Source organism: Stegostoma tigrinum, chromosome 30, assembly GCF_030684315.1.
Source record: "Stegostoma tigrinum isolate sSteTig4 chromosome 30, sSteTig4.hap1, whole genome shotgun sequence".
NCBI lineage: Eukaryota > Metazoa > Chordata > Chondrichthyes > Orectolobiformes > Stegostomatidae > Stegostoma > Stegostoma tigrinum.
The window spans coordinates 36,727,878-36,751,415 of NC_081383.1; the positions used below are offsets into that span (position 1 = coordinate 36,727,878).

The following is a 23,538-nucleotide window of genomic DNA, read 5'->3' on the forward strand; positions in this document are numbered from 1 at the left end:
GCTCCTGAGATGCTGCTTGGCCTGCTGTGTTCATCCAGCTCCACACTTTGTTACCATAGACTGCCTTCCCAGTTTCTCCTTCCACCTCTTTCTATGTCTTTCAAGGTGTGGTTAGAGTTTTAACTAGTATAATTATATGACATTAGGTCATAGTTGGGCCTAACACAGTATTGTGGGGAACTGGGGGTCTTGTGGTACAGAGGTGGTGTCTGTAGCTTTGGACAAGAAGGTACAGGTTTAAGTGCCCCCCCCCCCACCCACCACCATGCCCCCAGCCAAATCCCCCAGAACTATATCATAACATGTTGAATAGTTTGATTTAAAAATGTGTACTTGAGGAGCTCCTGCAGTGATGTCCTGGAGCTGAGATGACTAACTTTGACGTAAAGGCAGCACTTGACTGACTATTACATCAATCAAGCTCAGCAAATGTGCAGTGAATGGGAATTGGGGGAAACTCTCCATTTGTTGGTAACAGCTAAGGTCACCATAGTCTGCTCTGTCATTAGAAAGAGAGAGACAACCAGTAGTGTTTAACCTGAGGATCACCATCTCTCAGGGGAGTTGGGAAGTTGGGAAGCAGAATCTTTCATGGTAACCTCAGACGGTGTGGGAATTAGAGTCATAGAGATGTACAGCACATAAACAGACCCTCCGGCCTAACAGGTCCATGCTGACCAGATACCCTAAATAAATCTCATCTCATTTGCCAGCATTTGACCCATATCCCTCTAAACCATCTTATTCATATACCCATTGAGATGCCTTTTAAATGCTGTAATTGTACCAGCCTCCACCATGTCCTCTGTCAGTTCAACCCATTTACCCTCTGTGTGAAAAAGTTAGTCATGAGGTCCCGATTAAGTATTTCCACTCTCACTTAAACCTGTACCCTTTAGGTTGAACTCCTCTACCCGGGGGAAAAGACCTTGACTATTCACCCAATCCACGCTCCTCATGATTTTATAAACCTCTATAAAGTCACCCCTCAGGCAAAATAGCCCCAGCCTATTCAGCCTCTCTCCACAGGTCAAACCCTCCAACCCTGGCAACGTCCTTGTAAATTTTTTCTGAACCCTTTCAAGTTTTATGACATCCTTCCTATAGCAGGAGACCAGAATCGTGTGCAATATTCCAAAAGTGGCCTAACCAATGTCCTGTACAGCTGCAACATGACCTCCCAACTCATATACTCAATGCACTGACCAATAAAGGTAAGCGTACCAAACACTGCCTTCACTACCCTGTCCACCTGCGACTCCAGTTTCAAGGAACTATGAACCTGCACTCCAAGATTTCTTCATTTAGCAACACTCCCCAGGAATTTACCATTAACTGCATAAGTCCTGTCCTGATTTGACCTACCAAAATGTAGATTAAACTCCATTTGTCAGTTCTCAGCCCATTGCCTCTTTTGATCAAGACCTGCTGTACTCTGTGGTGACCTTCTTCACTGTCCACTACACCACCAATTTTGGTATCATCTACAAATTTACTAACCATATCTCCTAAAGTCACAACAAAATCATTTGAATAATGGAAAGCAGTGGACCCAGCATCGATCCCTGTGATACACCGCTGGTCACAGGTCTGCAGTCCGAAAAGTAACCCTCCATCACTACCCTCTGTCTCCTACCTTCCAGGCAATTTTGTGTCCCAATGGCTAGCCCTCCCTGTATTCCATGTGATCTAAGCTTGTTAACCAGTCTACCATTGCTGAAAGGCTTACCGACGTCCATATAGACAATATCAATCGACCTGCCTTCATCAATCCTTTTCATCACATCTTCACAAAACTCAATCAAGTTAGTGAGACATGATTTTCTGTGCACAAAACCATATTGACTATCCTTAATCAGTCCTTGCCTTTCCAAATACATGTAAATCGTGTTCCTCAGAAATCCCTCCAACAACTTGCTCGCCAATGACATCAAGCTCACCGGTCTATAGTTCCCTGGCTTTTCCTTACCACCTTTGTTATATAATGGCACCATATTAGCCAGCATCCAGTTTTCTGGCATCTCACCTTAGTCTATCGATGACACAAATATCTCAGCAAGGGACCCAGCAATCACTGCCCCAGCTTCCCACAAAGTTCTAGGGTACACCTGATCAGGTCCCAGGATTTACCCACCTTTGTGCATTTTAAGATGTCCACTGCTGCCTCCTCAGTAGTAACGGCTCTTTTCAAGAAATCACTGTTTATTTCCCCAAGTTCTCTAGCATCCATACCCTTCTCCACAGTAAACACGATGCAAAATACCCATTTAGTATCTCACCCATCTCCTGCATTTGCACACATTGGTGGCCTTGCTGATTATTAAGGGGCCCTATTCTTTTCCTGGTTACTGTTTTGTCCTTAGTGCCCCCTTTTTACCTTCCTGATTTTCCTCTTAAGTATTCCTCTCCTACTGCCCTTATAGTCCTCTAGGGATTAACTCGATACCTGCTACCTATACCTGACATATGCTTCCTTCTTTTTCTGAACCAGAACCTCAGTTTCTCAAGTCATCCAGCATTCCCTACATCTACCAGCCTAGCCCTTCACCCTAACAAGGGCATACTGTCCCTGGACTCTCATTATCCCATTTTTGATGGCTTCCCACTTTCCAGCCACCTGTCCCCAATCAACCTTTGTAAGTTCTTGCCTAATACTGTCAAAATTGGCCTTCCTCAAATTTAGAACTCTAATTTTTAGATCAGATCTATTCTTTTCCATCACTGTTTTAAAACTAATGGAATTATGATCACTTGCCCCAAAGTGCTCCCCCACTGACACCTCAGTCACCTGTCCTGCCTTATTTCCCAAGAATAGGTCATGTTTTGCTCCTTCTCCAGAGGGCACATCCACATTATGAATAAGAAAATCTCCTTATACACGCTTAAATTCCTTTCCATCTGATCCCTTAACATAATGGCAATCCCCGTCTATGTTTCGAAAGTTAAAATTCCCTACCAATACCACCCTATTATCGGTAGAGATAACTGAGAGCTCCTCTCAAACTTGCTTCTCAACTTCCTGCTGACTGATGGATGGGTCTGTAATGCGATCCCAGTAAGGTGATCATTCCTTTCTTATTTCTCAGTTCCCCATGAATAGCTTCACTGGACATTAGATGTAGTCCCTGGAATATCCTCCCTAAGTACAGCCATAATGTTATTCATAATCAAAAATGCCACTCCTGCTCCTCTCTTATACCCCTTTCTTTCTTTCTCTAGCACCTATACCCTGGAACATTAAGCTGCCAGTCCTGTCCATCCCTGAGCCATGTTTCTGTAATCGCTATCATAGACCAGTCCCATGTTCCCACCTATGCCCTGAGTTTATTGCCTTACCTAACAAGCCTCTTGCATTGAAATAAATGCAGTTTAATTTCTCAGTCCTACCTTCTTCTCTGCTTTGCTCCAGCCTGCCTTGACTATTTCACATGATCCTTTTCCCAATGGCACCAGGCTCAGACTTATCCCTTTTCTCACCATCTCTCTGGGTCCCACAACCACCACCACCCTCCCCCAACCCTCTTCCCCTCAACCTTGAGTTGAACCCACACTGTTGGCACAGCACTCACTCTGCGTCACAAGCGAGCTGTGTCGGTAACTGAGCATACCGCCTCCTCATTTGTTGGTGTCATGCCCAGCACAAAGGAACATCCTGAACTGATTGTCAATAAGTTTGTCAGTCTTCTTTTTAATACAACCCTACAGTGTGGAAACAGGCCATTCAGCCCAACAAATCCACACCACAAAGAGCATTCTAACCAGATCCATTCCACCACCTAACCTAAACATCCCTGGGCAATTTAGCATGGCCAATCCACCTAACCTACACATCTTTGGACTGTGGGAGGAAACCAGGGAAAACCCACGCAGATACGGGGAGAATGTGCAAACTCCACAGAGACGGCCGTCCAAGGCTGGAATTGATCCCAAGTCCCTGGCACCATGAAGCTGTAGTGCTAAACACTGAGCTACCATGCCACCCCAAAGTCATGGAGTTTAAAAAATCATGCAGAGCATTAGAAAACAGCCAATACCCATTTGCAGTATTTATTTTCTTGATCCACTCGTCACATTTTTACCGACCTAATTCTATTGTGACCTAAGTAGGCGTGGTATTTTTATTTCAAGTTTTCATACCTGGTGTGGCTCATTATTATATTTAAATTTCTTCACCTCCAGAAATGACTAAATACCTTGAAAGTCGTTCATTAGATGATGATCCTGCTAAATTTTCATACAAACACAGAGAATGTTAGAGAAACTGAGCAGATGTGGCAGCATCTGTTCTATGACTTTTCAGCACATCTGAAATAGGCTGGAATTGTAACGTTAATTCTTACCCTTTCAACTCTGTGGATGGGAAGGTAGCGAGTCAAGGGGATGGAATGCTGAGCAAGCATTGATTGGAGTATAGGGTAAGGCAGATAGAGGTGGGATGTCATCTGATGAAACTCCTTAACACAGAGTTGTCAAGGTGCTGGACCCTTTCCTGACTAATTACTGACAGATCCTAAAAGGATCAGTTGAGTTAATCTCAGTCAATTTAAATTAAGCTCCAATTAGGAGATCAGAATGTTCTATTTGATTGTTATCAGTTACACTGCAAGTCCTATTTCCTGGCTGTAAAGGTTTAGAGCCCTGGAATCTACTGAAATATGATTAAAATTAATTTATTGCACAGATAATATGTTTGTACTTTTTGCAGGTGTTTATTATGAACCAAACTGCAAGAACACAACAGTTAATCATGCAATGCTAGTGGTTGGATATGGAATTGATCAAGAAGGGAAATATTGGATTGTTAAAAACAGGTAAACCCACAAAAAATTTGGAAATTAATAAATGTGTATTAATTCTCATTATATTTAACTTATCTATAATGAAATAATTTTTTTAAAAATTGTATCTCATTGAGTTTTAGAATCATGCAACATAGATACAGTCCCTTTGGTCCTCCATATCTATACCGACCAAAATATACCAAACTATGCTGATTCCATTTGCACCTACGAGTCGCGAACCATTTCAACTCCCCCTCCCATTCTTCAGACGACATGTCCATCATGGGCCTCCTGCAGTGCCACAATGATGCCACCCGAAGGTTGCAAGAACAGCAACTCATATTCCGCTTGGGAACCCTGCAACCCAATGGTATCAATGTGGACTTCACAAGCTTCAAAATCTCCCCTTCCCCCACTGCATCCCAAAACCAGCCCAGTTCTTCACCTCCCCCCACTGCATCACAAAACCAGCCCAGCTCGTTCCCTCCCCCCACTGCATCCCAAAACCAGCCCAGCCTGTCTCTGGTTCCCTAACCTGTTTTTCCTCTCACCCATCCCTTCCTCCCACCTCAAGCCGCACCTCCATTTCCCACCTACCACCTCATCCCACCTCCTTGACCTGTCCATCTTCCCTGGACTGACCTATCCCCTCCCTACCTCCTCACCTATACTCTCCTCCCTACCTATCTTCTTTTCTCTCCGTCTTCGGTCCGCACCCCCCCCCCTCCCTATTTATTCCAGTTTCCTCTCCCCATCCCCCTCTCTGATGAAGGGTATAGGCCCGAAACGTCAGCTTTTGTGCTCCTGAGATGCTGCTGGGCCTGTTGTGTTCATCCAGCTCCACACTTTGTTATCTTGGATTCTCCAGCATCTGCAGTTCCCATTATCACTGATACCATTTACTTGCCCTTGCTCTATAGCCCACTGTGCCCTCGTATTTGAAGTGCTCATCAAGAAGCAGCTTAAATGTTGCAAGAGTACCTGCTTCCACCTCCTTTTTAGGCAGCATATTCCATATTTCTACCACTCTTCAGATGATTTTTGTTTTCTCAGATATCCCCTAAGTCACTTACTCCTCACCTTAAACTTATGCCCTCTGGTCTTAGAAATGTTTGCCATGGAGAAAAGATTCTCACAATCTACCCTGACTGTGACTGTCATAATTTTCTATACCTCAATCAGATCCCGCCTCAGCCTCCTCTGCTCCAAGGAAAACAAGCCTAGCCTCTCCTCATAACTGAGACTATTCATCCCAGGCAACATCCTGGTGAATCTCCTCTGCATCTTTTCCAGTGCAATCACATCCTTCTGATAGTGTGGTGAGCAGAACTGCAGTCAGCATTCTATCTGTGGCCTAACAAATGTTTTACATTGGTTATCTATAGGAAGGAGCCATATCTATACAAGTTTTGGTGTTTAATGTTTTCAGTGTAGGTTAGCATCTGGACTGCACAGTGTGTGTAGATATTTCGCCGCCTCATTTCCCTATTCCATTCCATAATTTATAATTTCCCCACTTGCCCTAAACTATTCATTGAACTTCCTGCACTTATCCAGACCAACCCAAGAAGTAACCACTCAGAGAGAGAAACAGTTTAACATTTTGAGTGCAATATAACTTCTTTGGAGCTAAAGGGATGAGAAAATCATGTTTTATTTTTGTTGACAAAGGGAGAAAATGCATTGAACGGATGGTTAGGATGCACAAACCAGAAGATAAAAGGATTTCTGAAGAAGGGTCTAGGCCCGAAACGTCAGCCTTCCTCTGATGCTGCTTGGCTTGCTGTGTTCATCCAGCAAAACACCTTGTTATCTCAGATTCTCCAGCATCTGCAGTTCCTACTATCTCAGATAAAAAGGACTACTTATGCTGGTAAAGGAGGGATTGAGACACAAAATAGGTGCTAATGTAGGTGTGAATTGAAGGAAATAGATCAGCTCTGTTGAGAGCAAAGACAATGATACACAAACAAGACATGGGGGTTGGGGGGAATGGGGAGGGAAGTGGTACAGAGGAGATGTCATCAACATGGGGGCCAATGTTCATGTCTGGAAGCTAATGAATTCAGTGTTGAGTGCTGATGGCTGTAAGGTGCCTAAGTAGAAAATGAAGTGTTGTTCCTCACTGCAGCAAGCCTGAGATGAAAATATTAGCATGGGTGCAGGATGATGTATTCGAATGGCAAGGAAATTCAACGCATTTTCTCCCTTACAGACACCATGAAAGTGTTTTGTAAAGCCGTCATCCAGTCTGCAGAATTAATAAGAACTGCTGATGCTGGAGTCAGAGATAACACAGTGTGGAGCTGGAGGAGCACAGCAGGCCAAGCAGCATCAGAGGACTCCTCTGATGCTGCCTGGCCTGCGGTGCCCATCCAGTCTGCATTTGGTTTGGCCAATGTAGAACAAACAATATTGTGAGCAGCGAACATAGTAGTTTAGATTGAAAGAAGTACAAGTAAATTGATGCTTCATCTGGAAGGTGTGTTTGGGGCATTGGGCATGGAGGAGGTGAAAAAACAAGTGTTACCCCTTCAATGATTGCATGGGAATGTGCCAGGACAGGGGAGTGTGCGGTGACATGATGTAGAAGGGCTACGAGTGATGGAGACGGAGGGCTTGGTCCCAGTGGATTGTTAACAATGAAGGGGAGGGGAAAGATGTGGTTGATGATAGCATCCTGCTGAAGGTGGTGGAAAATGGCAAAGGATGATCGTTTGAATGCTGAGACTAGTGGGATGGAAAGTGAGAATAAGGAAAACCCTTTCATTGTTCTGGGAAAGAAGGGAAGAGGTAAGGACAGAAGTGTAGGAGATGAATCAGGCATTGCTTAGGACTCAGTCAAGTCCAGTGGAGGAAATTCCTAGTTGACATGTTGAGGTACCATTTTGCTTGGACCCTCACCACCTGTACCTAAAGTAATTTCGGTGCCACTCGCTTCTCTCTCCCATACTACCTGCCTCGCTCTCAGAGGAGGAGGAAAACAATCCACAATAGGTCGGAATGACTCGAGATGTGTGGTGGTCTACCAGCCATTCAACTCCTCTGTAAAGTTGCCTCTAGGCTATACAACTGTTCCAGTGGCCTATTCACAATGATTGGTATTAGCATACTGATTGTGACATTAACTTCTGATTCCAGAGGTTACTGCTGCACATGCAGCCAGAAAGAAAATTCAAGGGAATGCTGCTCCCTACCCCTCTCTCTATAAGGAGAGGATGCTACTGTGACCATCCCAAGCAGCTGACTGGCCACGTCCAGCCGCTTAACTGGTACCAGAGGCTGTCCTTGACTTTCTGTGCAGTGACATCCTCACTGACTGAAAGCTGTCGCCTTCCAGACCAAGACCTCTGACAACCATGACAGATCTGCTGGCTATGTGTGTGTGCTAAATGAGACAGCAGTACTCTGAGCCTTGTATCTCTGCCTGAGGAGCAAGGTGTAAAAAGGAAAAGCAGGTATATTGTGAGCATCCAGGTAGGCTCTGTGTAAGGGAGCATTAAGAGACCCCTTTTTAATTTTCTACCTGATGGTTTTTTTGGCCATTCATTGAAATGTTATACCAAATCTTGATGTATTTTGATGGGACTTCCTTGCTCCGTTGTTTTAATGACTGAAAACAAGAACACGTGGCTGGATTTCCTGCTTAATAGATCTCCTTTCAATATTCCAGTTGGGAGAAGATGAAGCCTATCTAAGTAGAAAGCCAATTGTATTGAATCCAATAGGCTGCCTCGACAAAAGTAGGTTTGGCAAAGTCTGATTAAGTCACCTTTTACCACACTCGGCTCTTGTTTCATATCCTGATATCAGTAGTGATTACTTTGTAACAAGTTCTTCCTCCTTGAATTTCACTCAGCCATCAAAATTCAATCTTAACTTCTGTGGGCTCAGTATCCTATTCCAACTAACTATTTCGCACTGTTTCCACATCTCCTCTAAGCATTAAAACCATAGAGTTCACCTGATAATTGCACTCTATCTTAGGGTGTCTTAATTTTGTCCCTTACAATCTTCATAGTGTGGTGCACTCTGGGTAATATCACCTCAGTGAAAAGTCACAATTACTTCATCAGTGATATAGATAATATTTTTGTTTCCTTGCAAGCATGGAATTTGGGCAAAAGACAAAAAGAGGAGAGAAAATGATGATTTAGGAAAATAGATGTTATATTATTAATTTTTGCCATTCTTTACAATAGCAACTAGGGTATGCAAGCATCTACCTGCTCGTACCCTAGGCTGCTTCTCCTGGACATAGCATAGAAACTGGAACCAACCATGTCCTAGGCAGACATTCTCGTGATGCACTACGTGGGAGTGCTATTCTATGATAATGAGATAACAAGGTGTAGAGCTGGATGAACACAGCAGGCCAAGCAGCATCAGAGGAGCAGGAAGGCTGATGTTTCGGGCCTAGACCCTTCTTCAGAAATGGGCTATTCTATGTTCAGTTTTGCTATTTCGTAAAATGAACTTTGTTTTAATAAAGTAATAATTTGATGGTGAAAAGTTCTGTCAGTTAAATATTCAGTTTAAAGGTGTATTTGAGTAGAAAACTAACAGACAGCTCTCTGATATTTTAGTTATGGAACAAAATGGGGAATGCAAGGCTATATCAAAATGGCCAAGGACAAGAACAATCACTGTGGAATCGCCCAATTCACACTTTACCCTGAGATGGAAATTTCAAAGTGCCAACGCTAAAACTGGATAAAACCCACCAAAAAGAACCAATTGCTTCTCTGTGCTGCTGATTTTCTGTCTAACTTTCACTAATGTCTATCCTTCTGCCTCTTTGCTTTTATAATGCTGCTTTATTTACTTCCAGAATGATTTGATTACTGATGTATATTTTGAAGGGGAATCACAGTTGCAGGGTGAGAAAACACACCATCTAATTTGCATACAAATCTTAATCATGACATAAAAAGCCCAATAATCTGTTTTGATAGTGTTTATTCAGAAAGTAAGATGATGACAAAAACTTGCCAGTCCTTCTCTGAATAGTCATAGGACTTTGTATCTTCACCTAAAAAAAGTTTCCTTTAACCATTAATCTGAAAGAGACCATGTCTAGTAATGCAGTACTGTTTTAGTAGCTACAATTGTGTGTTAAAGCCTCGAGAATGAAATTTGAATTCCTGACTCTGTGCCTCAGAATGTTACCTATATTACAATATAGCTAAGGCACTGACCAATGAGTATTTTATTGGTAAAGACGGTGAAAATCTGTTTGCAATAAACAAATTGTAATAAATGCATGTCATAAATCATAGAATCCCTACAGTGTGGAAGCAGGCCCTTTGGCCCAACAAGTTCACACCAACCCTCAGAGCATCCCACCTAGACCTGTCCAATTTATACATCCCTGAACACTACAGGGAATTTAGCATGGCCAATCCACCTACCGTGCACATCTTTGGACTGTGGGAGGAAACCAGATCACCTGTGGAAACCCACCAGACGCAGGGAGAATGTCCCAACTCCGCACAGACAGTCGCCCGAGGGTGGACTTGAACCTGGGTCCCTGGTGCTGTGAGGTAGCAGTGCTAATCACTGAGCCACCGTGCCTTCAGTAGTAAGGTAAAGAACAATGCCATTGGCAATTGTGCACAGTAACAAAGAATGATTACATTGTCTAACATTCAGGTAATAGCTTGAATATGCTATTTGTGCAAAGCTTTCAATATAAAGTGTGACAGCAATCAAACAGTGTGTCTTAGTTTTTTCTTAACATTGGATTGCATAGCAAATTCAACAAATATTTATTCAGCACATCATTCTATGTTGCTTATTCTTCATAAGAATAGTAGTTCTAGTTTCATCCAAATTGTTCCATATTCCTTTATCCTATTTCCTTCACCCAAATAGCTGACCACTTCTGGAATGTCAACATGCCAAATGCAGAATTTGATACACTCAACAACTTCATAAACATCACCTTAAAGATTTGCCTGTTCTTATATAGTTGTGCATCTGTGTCCATTTTGTTCTCATCTTCGTGATCATAAACACGAATTTACTGAATAATCTTCAATATGTCAATATAAACATACACAATTTTTCAAGGCATTCTTCACATACTCATTCTTATATACCAGGTAGCACCCTATCTATTATTTCACTATCTTTCCGGAATGTGGAATGCAATGGTATTATACTTATTGGAAGGACTTACTTTTAATGGCTTTAGTTTCATTCCAGCACAAGGTGTTCCCTGGTATTCCCTGAAGATCTGATCTTCTGTTGGTTTCCTCCTCTCCACCACCTATTTCTCATCTGTTTGAAGTTCCACGGTGATGATATTGATGAATACTGTTAATTTCTAAGTGTGCACTGATAGAAACCAGCTGTACCTCACCAGGACATTTCTCAACCCCGCCACTATCTTTAACTTGTCAGATTTATTGTCCGGTATCCAACAGTGGAAGCCAGGGAGTTCTTCCTGCTAAATATTGTGGTGTCCAAAATATTGTGGCTCCCACCATAGTCTTAAAATCAGAGCAATGAATTCCATCCCTCTCCCTGACGACTTTGAAACTAAACAATCCAGCTTATCAATACAGGTGTTCTATTTGACTTCAAGCTAAGCTTTTGATGACACATATGTGCTAAACTGTGTATGTCTGTTTCCACTGCCTGGCTCACCCAACTTAGCTTATGTTCATCTGATGAAACTATCATCCATGTTTGTGACTTCGAGTTTGCACTGTTCCAACACACTCACAGCTAGCCTGTCAGATTGTATTTTCCATATCGTAAATTCATCCAAAACCCAGATGATTTTATTCTATTTAAACAAAACTTTGTTCACCTATCAGTCCTGTCCTCAATGACTTATACTGGATTTGGTTAATCAGTGTCTTGATTTTTAAAATGCTCACCCTTATTTTCAAATCTGTCTGTGACCTTGCCCTTCCCTATCTGTATCCTCCATTCCACAACCCCTCAACATATCTGTACTTCTCTAATATAGGTTCTATAATTTAGAAAGACATTTATAGGTACTTCACAGGAATTTATTGCACAAGAATTGACAGTCATGTGTAGCAGACTTTAGGAGATGTGATAAAAGCTTGGTTAAAGAGAATTCTGGAGCGTGAAGCATATTGACTGCTAACAGTGGGGCCCTGTTACGATCCTGAACAGACTACCGAATTTATAATACAATCTATCCAGGGACTTGTAACTTTTTCTTTAAAAGTCGACTTGCGAAGAAAATATATCCATAAGGTTTCATGATTTTTCCCAATAGCAATAAACTTTACTGCACAACATTACAACTGTAACACAGTCTACATCCATATATGAAGGTAAAGTTGCCATAGTGGGCCATAGTGCCAGTGGACCATTGGGCTGCTGACCCATTACAGAGAAAGATGACTCTTGGTGGTTTAACCTGATAGTCACTATGCCACAGGTGAAGGGAGAGATTGAGAAGGAGAGTCCTTCACGGTAAGATCAGCTGGTGCAGGAAATGAGTCTACACTGTTGGCGTCACTCTGCATTGCAAGCCAGCCATCCATCCATCCAACTGAGCTCAACCGAACAGAAAAATACTGCTGATGGGATTTACAGACTCTCTCAGTTGTACTGAACTGTTAGTAGCATGCAGCTCTCCTGAGCCCCACGGGTCCAAAGACTTTAACCTGATTCCAACATTTACCCATCTGTAAGTTCTAACATGTCTGCCCAAATCTGAACATCGCAAAAAAAAACAACTGCTTTTAACATCTAACTAAGTGCCCTAAATAGAGTCTGCATGGTTCAGTCACCTTCCCAGTAGTACAGCTGATAGTAGCGCTGCCTAACTTGGAGAATAAATATCTGTCTCTATCATATACTTCCTGACTTGCTCACTGCTCACAACCATTGACTTCTTCTTAGTGTTTCTTGAACTGCTGTGAGGGACCTATTGAAAACCTTGCAACTCACTCCAATTTCTAAACTGAATTATGTATCATTAATATATTTTGGAGCAGGTAAATGTAACATCTCCTTGGAACTGAATGTGCTCAAGTATTATATCCCCAGACTTGTCATGCGACTAAAGAAGTAATCATTTTCTCACCCTTGGAGGAAGTAAAGCTTTACCATAGTGAAGGATTCTTTACAATGGCATTGACATTATTGCAAACTTTTATCATACACCTCTAACACACACATAACAGTCTCATTTGCATACTAGCATATATCATATTTACTAAGCTATAAAAACAACTCAAGCAAGAGCAAGCACAGGTAAAAATAGGCTTAGCAGAATTAGCATAAGCTGATATTTTTCTCACATCTTTAAGTTCAAGATGTTATTGAAATGTTTTTTCTAATTTCAATGTGTTTTTATTCTATCCACATGTAACCCTTGTGCACTTTGAGAGCTTTCTCTTTCCCCGATCTCATTCCATATGTAATTTATTTAATTCTTTCCAAGTGATGCCTGTGGCTACCATACGCTGGACTTTGAATTTCATTTACAGCCCTTTTAGTCTCCCATTGAATTCACGAACCATATCCTTCTTCCTCTGAGGTAATCAATCGTCTTTTAGAAAATGCCAGCATGTCTGTATTCCTGCTGTTGTTTCCTGTGCTAACACTGACAAGAACTCCAATATCATTGACTCCCAGTTTACTTTGTGGTGCCCATTGAAAGGCCTTATTATAGAATTCCACAGCCTCTTGTATAGCTTCTGTCCTGTCCACTACTGATGTAGTAGACGCACCAGTACTTCTGCTTGTTCCAGTTCTTTGCTCAACTGAATCACAAAAAAATTTAAAATTGGGGGACTCACCTACTGGAAAAAAAATACTGTTTCTGCATACTTTCCAAATATAAAGTCTTTATTTATAATTGGCAATTTATGAACATCCCACGCTTTCCCAACATCACCACCTAATATTATGTTTTGAATCAACTACATTCTGAAGAAAGGTCTGAATTATATGCTAACAATGAGCTCTAAGCCAAATCAGTGGCTTTCAGGATGACAAGCCTTTTATCCTTTCTTGCACAAAAATGTGTGATTTTCCCTTCAGGTATAAATCCCTTATAATTCTTAGCATTCAGATGTACTCCTATTCTTAAACATTGGGTTCAATGAGTCTCTTTCAAGTTTCCTTTTCAGATGCAACTTTCCTTGTGGAAATTCTTACCATGTGCATCAGTGCCAGTGGTTTACAGGTACTGTCTTCTCTGAATACCCCTTAAACAATCCTATTCTTCCCACCAGTTTATTGTTCCACATTCAACAGTTTGCCTGAATATACCCTGTCATATGGCAATGGAAACACATTGTTTTCCTAACATCAGTGGGATTCTGTAAACTACTGCTTCCCAAATTTCTTCCCACTGCCATCTCAGTTCAATGCTTAAAAATCAGTTCAACCCTTTGGTAGGAGTTGAGAAAGTGCTGGTGGTGGCTGTGAGAATTTGGGCCTTTTAGAGCGGGAGGACAGATGTTATAGTTCTGTCAGAATTCCATGGTGGCTATTTCCACCTTAGAGCACATGCCATCCAAATTTCAACTTGGGATCTTGACCACCACATTAGAAGTCCTGTTCTACATTATCATTTTAATTGCTAAGAACCATTTCTTGACTCTGAAGTCAGATTTTTGTCTATTCCTCCAATTACTAGTGGGAAATTAATTCTGACCTAGCCTCATCCCATAAAGAAAAGCTACCCTATCGGTTTCCACCAACTTACAGATACTTTGCTGTCTTCTGGTGCTGCCGTCTCTTTGAACTTTTACACCTTCTGCTCATCCAAAGGACACTTTTTTAATGGTAATGCTATTCCTGAATTCTTCCATAATAACAGTTTCCCTCACTTTTTCAGAAGTCTGCCCTAACTTCAATGAATGAAACCAGCAGTCTGCATAATGCTGCTCATGCTTTAGTGAATTCATAAATGTCTGCATGTGTTTCTTCTTTACTGACCTAAATCACAATGGGTAAACTTCAGGAACAAGCTGATAGGTGTTAAGTACCACAGTTTTAATTGTCTCATAATCTGAGGATTAGTCTTCTAAAAGTCTTGAATAAACAGGCCCTGGTTTACATGTCAGAGCTCTTTGTCGCGTAAAATTTACCTCAGGATAAGAGGGTCCAAAATTAGAGGGCATAAGTTTAAGGTGAGAGAGGAAAGATTTTACAGGGATAAGATGGGCAACTTTTTCACACACAGAGTGGTATGTATGTGAAACAAGCTACCAGAGAAGGTGGTAGAGTTGGGTACAATTACAATATTTAAAAAAAACACTTGGACAATTACATGGGTGGGAGAGATTTTAAAGGGATATGGGCCAAACTTAGGCAATGGGACTAATTCAGTTTCGGAAACCTGGTCAGACGGGCAATTGGTTCTGAAGGGCCTGTTTCAGTGCTGTGTCACTCTATGCCTCTATGAAAAGTCCTTTGTCACTTTAGCTTGTTAGCAACTTTCCCCAATGAGACAAAATATTTCCCTGTACCTTTTTCTATAAATAAAGGGTAGACTGTTGATTCAATCAAACTTCCAGATAGCGCTTCTCCTCATCAGAACTACAAGACTTTCAGCCTGTAATGTAAGTTTTTCTTTATCAAGTTCATACTGCCTGTTTCTTTCTCTCTTTGAAGTTCACTTTATTCCCCCTCCTCAAGTTGGCAGCAGGGCAGCAGCACGGTGTACAGCTCCTGCCCGCAGCTCATCTGCTTTTACTTCTTTTTCCTCTGTTTAATCTCACCCATCTTCTGTGGAGAGCATGTTTGTGCAGCGCGGAGGAGATCAGCGCAGAGGGGAGCAAGCTTAGTGCGGTGGAGTTGACTCATTGTGGGATGAGGAGGCCCAACATGATAGAGACTGAGGTTCTCTGGCATCTGTGGCGGTGGCGAGAGCAGGCAGCCCCAGGGCAGGTTTGGCATGGTCTGGAGGCAGGGAGAGTTCTTGATGTGGTCTGAAGGTGAGGCCTGGGGCAATCTGGAGGTGAGGCGAGGCCCCAGATGCTCTAGAGGTGAGGCTAGGCACGGTCTGCTTGAAGGACTGGAACGCTGAACGTTTTTTCTTTGTTTATTTTTCTAATTTATTCATATGATCCTGTATCTAAGTACGTTTATACCTAAGATGCGCCATAACTGGCAACTTTGTAAACTTTTCACTGCACGCATGTGAGTGTACGTGTGACAACGAACCTAATTCCAATTCTCTCTCCTTCCTTGCCAGCCTCTCTCTTTGGAATTCAGATTCAACATGTGCTTTTCTGTTTTTAATTTTAACTTTTCCAATTTAATTTTACTTTGATATTTCAAGCAACTTTATATGGAACTGAATTGGAATTAACTCAAGCAGTGTTTCACCTGGGTTAGATTGTTCTTATTCCAACCCTAGGTGCGATGCTGAAACCCTAATATATCTGCTATCTTGGCCCCAACTTTTAACTCCAACTTGAACTTTTCTGCTAAAGCTACCAGACTATCTTTGTTTTGTTTTGTTTTGCACATTATTAAGGAGCAAATCTTCTATCTCCAGGAATGCAAAACAAGTGAAGAACCCATTTTTGGCTTTCAACATATGCAGTAAAATTCATTATGAAAATCTTATCCACCTAAGCTCAGATTTGAAATCCCGGAATTCTGTCACGATCTTGGCCAACCATTTGTCTAGGTGCCAGCAACAATTTTTTCTGAGTAGGTGAAGTCTGAGATTCGGGGAACTTACTAAGAAAGTAAAACCACAAGACTTTGAACAAATAGCAACAAACTTTATTATATGACATTATAGCAATATGATGATCTATAATGCAAGTTCAATTGATATTCCACCACTCAGTCTTAACTCGTGAGAAATATAGATAATAGATTATGATCAACCTCCATCCTGCCCCCCCCAAAAAAGTGCCCATCAAAGTATAAGTATGATCAAGGTAGAAATCTCCAATTTCTTAACAATTTTCAGCATAGTAGTGACATTATGAGTAATCAAATCTGATTAAACTTAATGTTATTCCCAGTGGGCAGTAAAAGGACCTCTATTTTTTATTTATGTATATGACATGCGTGCGTTATCTTGTTTGAATTCTTTATTGTTAAATAGATTCCAGAAAAATCTTAAAATGGCTACAACTGAACACAGAAAAAACAGATTGATTGCCTCCCGAATTTCCAGCAATTGCCAGGATACGTGTGAACTACTGTAATGACCTTCTGGAATATGTCACTCCTTGCAATTTATGAATATTCCAGCCAAGCCAATACAAAGCAGCTAGTAAATGGGACATTTTCCTCTGTTATAAGGACAGCTTCATGCCATCCATCATCCAATGGTCTGGTGGAAAGTGTGATCCAAATACTGCAGACAGGCTTGAAGAAGCTGCCTAAAGTATCACTTGCTGCCAAAAGAAACAGCATAGTGGCTCAGTGGTTGGAAATGCTGCCTTACAGCACCAGGAACCTGGGCTCGACTCCACTCTTGGGCAACTGTCTGTGTAGAGTCTGTACATTCTACCCATGTCTGTATGGGCTTCCTCTGGGTGCTCTGGTTTGCTCCCACAGTCCAAAGATGTGCAGGTTATGTGGATCGGCCATACTAAATTTCCAGGAGTGTGTAGGTTGGGTACATTAGACACGGGAAATGCAGGGTTACAGGGAAAGGGTAGGGGGATGGGGACAGGTCTGGGTGGGATGCTGTTTGGAGGGATGGTGTGGACTTGTTGGGCTGAATGGCCTGTTTCCACGCGTAGGGTTTCTACGATTTATGAATAAGGGAGACCATCAAAATCCATTGTTGCTTGACTTTGGTGCAAATGTTTCCACAGTTATCCACTACAAAATACAATGGACTCTGATCGGGGGAATTGATTGATCTTGTTTGTTAAGTGTCTCCAGCCAAACAACTGAAACTGTTGGTTTGTTTGAACTACCTTTACTTTGACTTCTTCGTCCGTCTGTTTGTAACACCACTTGGGGGAACCTCATAAGCAGCTCCAGGCTTAGCTAATCACCTGAAACTGATCACAATATTTCTCAGAAGTCTGCTTTCTGTAAAAAAAACCTGTATTTTTCCTTTGAAGTGAACTAATTCCAAAGTTACAACTGTTGCATCTTCACCAGCAATTCAACAGCATTTGAGCTTCTGCGAAAGACATTTCTATGCACAGCTACCTGAAAAAACCTCAATTGAACACTGACTTATTGGACACTCTAACTCATGTGAACTAATACTGATATCTTTAATTTTAATTTATTTGTAACTGCTTACATTTCCTTTCTCTATAATTTCTCTCATGGACGCATTTGTGTATCATGAGCCATTTCCCTGTGATTTGCATGCAGTAATAAACCCTACTCTTGCTTAACTCTAAAGATTTTGCTCTGGATCATTTGAGATTGTGCTCCATTGAACGGGCTTGGGGCAACTCATTATAACCTAACTTTAAAGGGAAAGAAAAAATAAGAGAGAAAATTGAAAACAGTCTTTGTTATGGATTGAAGAGGAGAATAGTAAAAATATTTCAATTTATTTCTCCCTCTTGACATTCACAGAAGATTACAATTGTTCACTTTTGCCAAGCTAACCTTGAAAGTCTCTCTTAAGATCCATTTTGTCTCAATAATTGCATCTGTTTTGGTCACTACTCCCTTTCCCTGAAGTCTAGGACTGACTTATAGATGCAATTTCACCCCTGCCTGCAAACAGTTAATTTTGCCAAGCTAATACTGTCCTTACATTTCTCTGGAATCTAATGTTGCACAGCTGCACAAATCAAAGACTGCGTGCTTTCTGAAAAGGAGTCATTTAAGACTTAAAATGTTAACTCTGTTTCTCTTTCTGCAGATGTGTCAGACCTCCTGAGTTTCTCCAACATTCTCTATATTTGTTTCAGATTTCCAGTGTCTGCAGTATTTTGCTTTTAAATACTGCTTATGGGTGTTTCAAACTCCACTTTCTGCTATTTCCTGATATGCTAATGGCCAACGGCTTCAGGTCTCCAGCTTTTACAGAGCCTTGGCTCCAACGCATAGCTGCTTACTAATTCCCAGAACATCTGCCTGAGCTGTAACAACGGAGAGGTACCTATTTCACTTCCCGTTGAGTCCCCTACAGGGGGAGCTCATGAAATTCAGATGCATTCCCAACATGGCATGTATATTTATATTTCCCTCTCATGTACCCTCTGACTTTCTCACAGCCTGGAACCTTTGAATTCCTTGTATGCGATCATTGAACTGACCTGATGGCCCTATTGAAAACCTTGCAACTAGCCCCACCCCAATTTCTAGTTGGGCGTTCGTAGGTAAGTGAGTGGGAGGTAGTGAGGGATCAGGAGAGGGTCTGTGAGTGTGAGGGAGTGAGGGGTCAGGACCAAGGCAGTGAATGGGAGGTGGTGAGGGGTCAAGAGGTGGCCATTAAGTGGGAGGCAGTGAGCGGTCAGGAGTGGGGCAGCAAGGGGTTGAGTATGGGACAATGAGTGAGAAGCAGTGATGGGTTGGGGTATGGGACAGTGAGGGGTTGGGAATGGGGCAATGAGCGAGAGGCAGTGATGAGTTGGGGTATGGGACAGTGAGGGGTTGGGAATGGGGCAATGAGTGAGAGGCAGTGATGAGTTGGGGTATGGGACAGTGAGGGGTTGGGAATGGGGCAATGAGTGAGAGGCAGTGATGAGTTGGGATATGGGACAGTGAGGGGTTAAGAGTGGGGCAATGAGCGAGAGGCAGTGATGGGTTGGGGCATGGGCAGTGAGGGGTTAAGAATGGGGCAATGAGCGAGAGGCAGTGATGGGTTGGAGTATGGGGCAGTGAGGGGTTGGGTATGGGGCAATGAGTGAGAGGCAGTGATGAGTTGGGGTATGGGGCAGTGAGGGGTTGGGTATGGGGCAATGAGCGAGAGGCAGTGATGGGTTGGGTCATGGGGCAGTGAGGGGTTGGGTATGGGGCAATGAGCGAGAGGCAGTGATGGGTTGGGGCATGGGGCAGTGAGGGGTTGGGTATGGGGCAATGAGCGAGAGGCAGTGATGGGTTGGGTCATGGGGCAGTGAGGGGTTGGGTATGGGGCAATGAGCGAGAGGCAGTGATGGGTTGGGGCATGGGGCAGTGAGGGGTTAAGAATGGGGCAATGAGCGAGAGGCAGTGATGAGTTGGGGTATGGGGCAGTGAGGGGTTGGGTATGGGGCAATGAATGAGAGGGAGAATGAGGCTGGGAGTCAGTGATGTCAGCAGCTGGAACAGCACATGTACCAGCAGATGGAGTGAGTTCCTGTTTCTATGCACTGTCAGGAATTGCAGTGGAAATAAATAGTCTCGGGATTAAGTGGCATTAGCAATTGTTGCTACTAACATTACATTTGTACCCAACTTACTCAGAACTCCCTTGTTGGGACAACTTATGGTTTCTTTACCAAAAATACTTTCGGGCTTTTACAAGGACTGTCGACAGTATAGATGGGGCTATATTTCTGTCACAAGCAGTGTAAAACCATCACCTGAGGTAAAGTCCTGAAACATGAGGGGGCTGGATGAACAGAACACGGCAGGCCAGGCAGCATCAGAGGAGCAGGAAGGCTGACGTTTCAGGTCAGGACCCTTCTTCAGAAGCTCCCCTGATGCTGTCTGGCCTGGTGTGTTTCTCCAGCTCCACACTGACTCCAGGGAGTTCTTGCCATCCCTGAGTGAATTAAAGCCATTCGGGAAGCTTTGTGTGCCTTGATCAGTGAGTTGACTGAATGACCTGGAGCTCAGTGTGAACTCAGGACAGATTTTGGACATTCTTGAGTTAATTCTATCCTGAGAAAACTCTTTGCTTTTAGTTTGATAGCAAATGTCAGTCTATTTGCTTAGAAAATTCTCCCTTCTGTTAATTTTCAATGTTTGCTGCACAATGAGATTTGAACTTTACACGTTAAAAAATTCATTGAACTTTAAACAACTTGCAAGGAGGAATGAGCCAATGACTTGTACGAATGCCATGTGCCACTGTATATTGAGTTACAGTCATAGAGTCATACAGCACAGAAAAGGCCCTTCAGCCCATCAAACCTGCACTGACAAAACTACTCCAAATCTACACTAGTTCCATTTTACACCACATGGCCCATAGCCTTGAATGTTATGATATTTCAAATCCTAATCCAAGTACTTTTTAAAGGTTATCAGGCTTCCAATTTCAACCACACTCCCATTGCAGTGCATTCCAGATTCCTTCCCCTCTGGGTGATAAAAAGTTCCTCAAAATCTCTCTAAACCTCCTGCCTTTTGCATTAAAACTGTGACCCTTGAAACTGACCTTTCAACTAAGGGAAACAGTTGCTTTGTAACCACCCTGCCCATGCCCTCAATCAGTCCCCACTCCACCTTCTCTGCTCCAACCTGAACAATATCCTGGTCAATTTCCTCTGCGTTCCCAACAGTGTGACCACTTCCTTCCCATTGTATGGTGAGCAACATACAGTACTCCAGCTGTGACCGAACTAAAGTTCTGTACGGCTCCAACATAACCTCCCTGGTCTTGTAATTTATATCGTGATTGATAAAGGCAAGTGTCCTGTCCCGCTGACAGACCCTTCAGCAGGTAAGGCTGACCAGATAAATTTCAGTTTTCATTTTCATATCTTTGCAGTCTTCTCTTGGAGAACAGTGACTGGTAGTGGGAGGAAGCACAGATTATTTCACAATCTTTCGTGTTGCAACATGATGACTTCTTGTGTGGCCGTAACTGCCTCTATACCAGCCTTTTGCGGGGCGCTAGTCCTGGATAGCGGGAGCGGTTCGAGTCTAACATCTTCAAACTCGGTAGTGGGAAAGTTACCACGAAGGCAAAGACTCTTTCGTCTTAAGTTGTGAATGCATTTGTTTACTGCATAAATGTTGGAAAATGTTTTTATGTTAAATATGTTCTGTTGTATTTACAGATGCAAGGTCTCTGAGAGCCAAGCATGTGCAAACAATGCGTGCACAGAATGAATGACAGCGGAAAGACAGTGGGAGCAGAGTCAGAGCGAGCTGAATGTCAAACATTGAAAAAGAGATTCAAACATGATTTTATATGGATATTTATCAGTGATATTTATATATAAAAGTGATCACATTATGAGCAAATTGGTAAATAACAAAGTTCTGCAGACCAGGATTTAAGAGTCAGATAACAACGTGTCAAGCTGGATGAACACAGCAGGCCAAGCAGCATCGGAGGAGCAGGAAGGCTGATATTTGAGAAGAAGAGTCTAGACCCGAAACGTCAGCCTTCCTGCTCCTCTGATGCTGCTTGGCCTGCTGTGTTCATCCAGCTCTACACCTTGTTATCTCAGATTCTCCAGCATCTGCAGTTCCGACGATCTCTGAAACAGGTTTTAAGAGTGTTTGGATTATGCTTTGAGGGGAAATGAACTTTGCTGTAAAGAGCAGAATTTGATGCCTTTCTTGAAAGGGTGTTGGTGAGCTCCTTTCTTGAATTACTGCAGTTTATCTACTGTTGGTTCCTAATGGTACAGGGCTGTTAGGGCGAGAGTGCAGTGAAGGATTGGTGAAAACGTACCAAGTGTGACTCAGAGAACACCTTGCTGCTGGCGATATTCCAAAGTGCCTGCTGTTCTTAACCTTCTGGATGGAGGAGGTCGCAGGTTAATAATTGCTGTGGAAGGAATTTTTCTGAGTTTCAGCCACACATCTTGCAGATAATGTGAAATACTGATCCTTCAAAGGCAGGAAAATGGAGATGAGGATTCTCAGATCAGCTTTGATCCTATTGAATGGCAGTGAAGACTTGATGGGCTGAATGGCCTACTCATATGTCTTATGGTTTATGGTCTGTTGGGAGGAATTCACTGTTTAAGATAGTGAATATGGTGCTGATCTAAAGGTATACTTAGTCGAGGATTGTGTTGAGCATTTTGAATGGAGCGCTCATCCAGACAAATGGAGGGTATTTAATTACAATCCTGATGCGGGCCTTAGAAATTGTAGAGAAGCTTTGGGAATTCAAACAGTTACCTGCTGCAGAATCCCTGACTACTAACCTGTTTTTGTAGCTACAGAATTTATATAGCTATTTCAATTAAATTGCTGATCAAATGTAGCCCCTGGAATATTGATAGTGCCTTGAGCATCAGGTTTTTAGAATATCAGGGGATTGCACGTGAATCAGTGCAGAAGGTCACAGTCTTTAAATAGCAGCTTAGTAGAGCAGCGACAGAAGGGATAACAAACCCAGGGTAAACTTGTAAAACTGTATTCACAATTGATGCAGTGGATATGCCAATGAAAACCAAGATACTCTTGGAGTTGGAAGTCTAAGGATGAGTAAATAGGGTGAATAGCCAAGGGATTTTTCCCAGAGTAGAGGAGCATAAAACTAGAGGGCATGGGTTTAAGGAAAGATATAAAAGGGACCTAAGGGGCAACATTTTTGCGCAAGAGGTTGATGTGTGTATAGAATGAGCTGCCAGAGGAGGTGGTGGAGGCTGGTACAATTACAACATTTAAAAGGCATCTGGATGGGTACAAGAATAGGAAGGGTTGAGAGAGGTAGGGGCCAAATGCTGGAAAATGGGACTGGATTAATTTAGGATATCTGGTCAGTGTGGATAAGTTGGACAGAAGGGTCTGTTTCTGTGCTTTATGACTCTATAAATGTAATGAGAAATAAGTAAAAAATCTTGTTTTAATTTAACAAAAGTGATCTGCATAAATTTAGTACAGGCAAACATGCACAGATAGATGTACAATGAAGGTGAGACAAATCAACGCAGACTATGGAGGAAGTACTGAATAGCACAGCTATTCCAGATTC

The 23,538-nt window shown here is 42.4% G+C and overlaps 1 protein-coding gene across 3 annotated transcripts in view; it reads left to right on the forward strand.

The window, feature by feature from the left end:
- LOC125465932 (procathepsin L-like) overlaps positions 1-10,494 on the forward strand; it is a 61,545-nt gene extending 51,051 nt beyond the window's left edge. For 2 of the 3 annotated variants that reach the window (XM_048559949.2, XM_048559950.2), the window contains 2 exons: positions 4,706-4,811; positions 9,368-10,494. In XM_048559949.2, the coding sequence (XP_048415906.2) occupies positions 4,706-4,811; positions 9,368-9,488 (227 nt within the window). In that variant the 3' untranslated portion in view covers positions 9,489-10,494. Of the gene's footprint in view, positions 1-4,705; positions 4,812-5,963; positions 6,049-9,367 lie in introns of those variants that run through there. The other variant, XM_059638547.1, reaches the window with a different exon arrangement.
- Positions 10,495-23,538: the final 13,044 nt, after the last annotated feature.